The 2,863-nt window shown below is 54.9% G+C and overlaps 1 protein-coding gene across 1 annotated transcript; it reads left to right on the forward strand.

Annotated features, from left to right (window-relative positions):
* The first annotated feature begins 921 nt into the window (after positions 1–921).
* On the forward strand, positions 922–2,502 carry LOC119327766 (cyanidin 3-O-rutinoside 5-O-glucosyltransferase-like). The gene has a single exon (XM_037600860.1). The coding sequence runs from the start codon at positions 991–993 to the stop codon at positions 2,437–2,439; it is 1,449 nt and encodes a 482-aa protein (XP_037456757.1). The 5' UTR covers positions 922–990; the 3' UTR covers positions 2,440–2,502.
* The last annotated feature ends 361 nt before the right edge of the window (positions 2,503–2,863 follow it).

Consider the following 2,863-nt stretch of genomic DNA (forward strand, 5'->3'; position numbering starts at 1 on the left):
GTTAGGCTCATAGCCGTGAGTACACATGATAGAAAAATCGCTGTCAAGATGAAACTAAAACATGCCGAAACCCTTCTTGTAATCCTATTATTTTGACCTCTAACGATCTCGTCACGAGAAAAACATGACGAGCCTCGTTCAGGCGGGTAAATGCATGCTTTAGATGCTACTCCCTCCTTCCATCTATATAGGGTCTAATATGATTTTTAAGACCGACATTGACTATTGGCAAGGTTAATACTTCCTCCGTTACAGTTTGGAAGGCACAGTTAAATTTGCGTGCGTTTCCACAATAGACAAGGTTTATGGCGCATTGCATTTATTTCTAGTAACTAATTAATACTCCGATATACTATTTCTATATGCATGCATAGTATGAATATTATTTTTTAGCCCATCTCACAACCAGTAGATAACCACCTAGGTCCCAGAGAATTTCCAAGCGCGCCTTCTAAACCGTGACGGAGGTAGTAGTACATGGCATGCACAATGTGAAAATTATATCATTGAAAGCTCCTTTCACATACGAATTTAACGGTGTGCTTTGTGTAAGTTGCATGTCATATATTATTGCTTTAATATTTGGTCAAAGTTAGCCTCGAAAAATGTATTAGGCCCTATATAGATGGAAGGAGGGAGTAGGAATTTCTAGGTAATTACGCAGCGTCTTGTGTGCCTAGCGGGCAATATATGTAGCATTCGTAGCTAGGGCAGGTGAAGTATACCCATCCAACAGCGGCGGGTCAAGTATCGCTACCGCAAGCGATGACATCACCGTAATCACACCGTGCAGTAGAGTAGCGCGCCGTGCCTATCCTACCTAGAACACCTGACGTGAGACGGCCCCGCGCCAAACCAAGCGTCACTCCATTATAAACTCTAGTGCGCGGGTGCGTGCTTCGGCCAGCAGCAGCAGCCAGCTCTGGCAGGCGGTAGCTAGCCAGGTTGAAGACGACAAGGTCTGCGGCGTTCATCCATCGTACGTCTTCCATGGCGCCGCAGCACTTCCTGGTCGTCGCGTTCCCGGGCCAGGGCCACATCAACCCGGCGCGGGCTCTGGCGGAGCGCCTCGCGCGGGCCACGCCGGGCGCGCGGGTCACGCTCTCGGCCTCTGTGTCCGCGCACAGGCGCATGTTCCCCTCGCTGGCGTCCCCCGACGACGAGGTCCACGACGGCGCCATCTCCTACGTCCCGTACTCGGACGGCTACGACCACGGCTTCAGCCTCTTCGCCGGCGACGGGGACGAGGCGCAGAGGTACGTGGAGGCGTTCGGCCGCGTCGGCCGCGAGACCTTCGCAGCGGTGCTGGACCGCCTCGCGGCGCGGGGCCGGCCCATCACGTGCGTGGTCTACGCCATGCTCATGTGGTGGGCCGCGGAGGTCGCCCGTGAGCGCGGCGTGCCCCGAGCGCTCTACTGGATCCAGCCGGCCACCATGCTGGCCGTCTACTACCACTACTTCCATGGGTACGAGCGGCTTGTGACGGAGCATGCTGCTGAGCCGGGGTTCACGGTGTCCATGCCGGGCCTCCCGCCGATGGCGATCCGGGACCTCCCGAGCTTCTTCACCAATCTTACGGACAGAAGGTTAGTTGCGGCCTTCGGGGACATCCGCAGGACGTTCCAGCAGCTGGACCTGGACGTCGACAGTAGCAGCAGCGCTGGAGGAAGCAGGCAGCCCATGGTGCTCGTGAACACCGTCGAAGAATTAGAGACCATGGCTTTCGCGTCCGTTCCTGGACTGGACGTGTTCCCCGTCGGGCCAGCCGTGGTGTCGCTCTTCACCGAGGGCGAGAGCGGCACGAGTGGCACCGCCGCCGCAGTAGGAGATCTCTTTGAGCACGACGAAAATGGTTACATGGAGTGGCTGGACACGAAGCCAGCACGGTCGGTGGTGTACGTGTCGTTCGGGAGCATGGCGGCGGTGAGCAAGCGACAGAAGGACGAGCTGAAGCGAGGCCTCGCCGCTAGCGGCCGACCGTACCTGTGGGTGGTGCGGAACAACAACAGAGGCGACGGCTTTGACGACGCCGGCGACGAGCGGGGCATGGTGGTTGGGTGGTGCGACCAGGTGCGGGTGCTGTCGCATCCGGCCGTCGGGTGCTTCGTGACGCACTGCGGCTGGAACTCCACGCTGGAGACCGTGGCGTGCGGCGCGCCGGTGGTCGCCGTGCCACAGTGGTCCGACCAGGACACGAACGCGCGCCTGGTCGTCCAGTGGGGCATCGGCGTGCGCGCCGCGACCGACGTTGACAGGGTTCTGGACGCGGAGGAGCTCGCGAGGTGCCTGGAACTGATCATGGATGACAGGGAGGAGGGTGCCGCCATACGAGCGAGCTCGGCGGCGTGGAAGGCGAAGTTGCAGCAAGCGATCGCGGCCGGCGGCTCATCCGGTCTTAACCTCAGGACTTTCCTGGACCAATTTGCGAATGATGCTTAGAAGCATTTATGTACTATACGAGTCCTCGTTTTTTGTTCTGCAATATAAAAACCTTGAGTATAATTGTCTGGTGATGTATTTTCTCAGGCCCTTCAACGCCTTTCAATTTATAGGGCGTGCGCGTATCCTTAGGTCGTCCATTTGACCAACCTAATGCAAGTCATATATTATAAAAAAAATATCAATATAAACTTTAGATGTTCTATTTTGAAACGATATAATTTTTGTGTTATATAGTTTATATTAGGGTGATAAAATTGACAACCTAAATATACGCGTAGGACTTGTAAACTGAAATGGAGGTAGTAGAATAAGTTGTCTGGTGATGTATTTTCTCAGGCCCTTCAACACCTTTCTCTAAAAGAAATTCTATTTCCCATTAAACAAGCCTAGAGCCCGCAAATCAGTGTCACGGCGGCGTTGC

This window comes from Triticum dicoccoides, chromosome 7A (genome assembly GCF_002162155.2).
Source record: "Triticum dicoccoides isolate Atlit2015 ecotype Zavitan chromosome 7A, WEW_v2.0, whole genome shotgun sequence".
NCBI lineage: Eukaryota > Viridiplantae > Streptophyta > Magnoliopsida > Poales > Poaceae > Triticum > Triticum dicoccoides.

Bases quoted from the DNA above. Each gene is read 5' to 3' on its own strand.
- LOC119327766 (XM_037600860.1), top strand. From the start codon at position 991: ATGGCGCCGCAGCACTTCCTGGTCGTCGCGTTCCCGGGCCAGGGCCAC.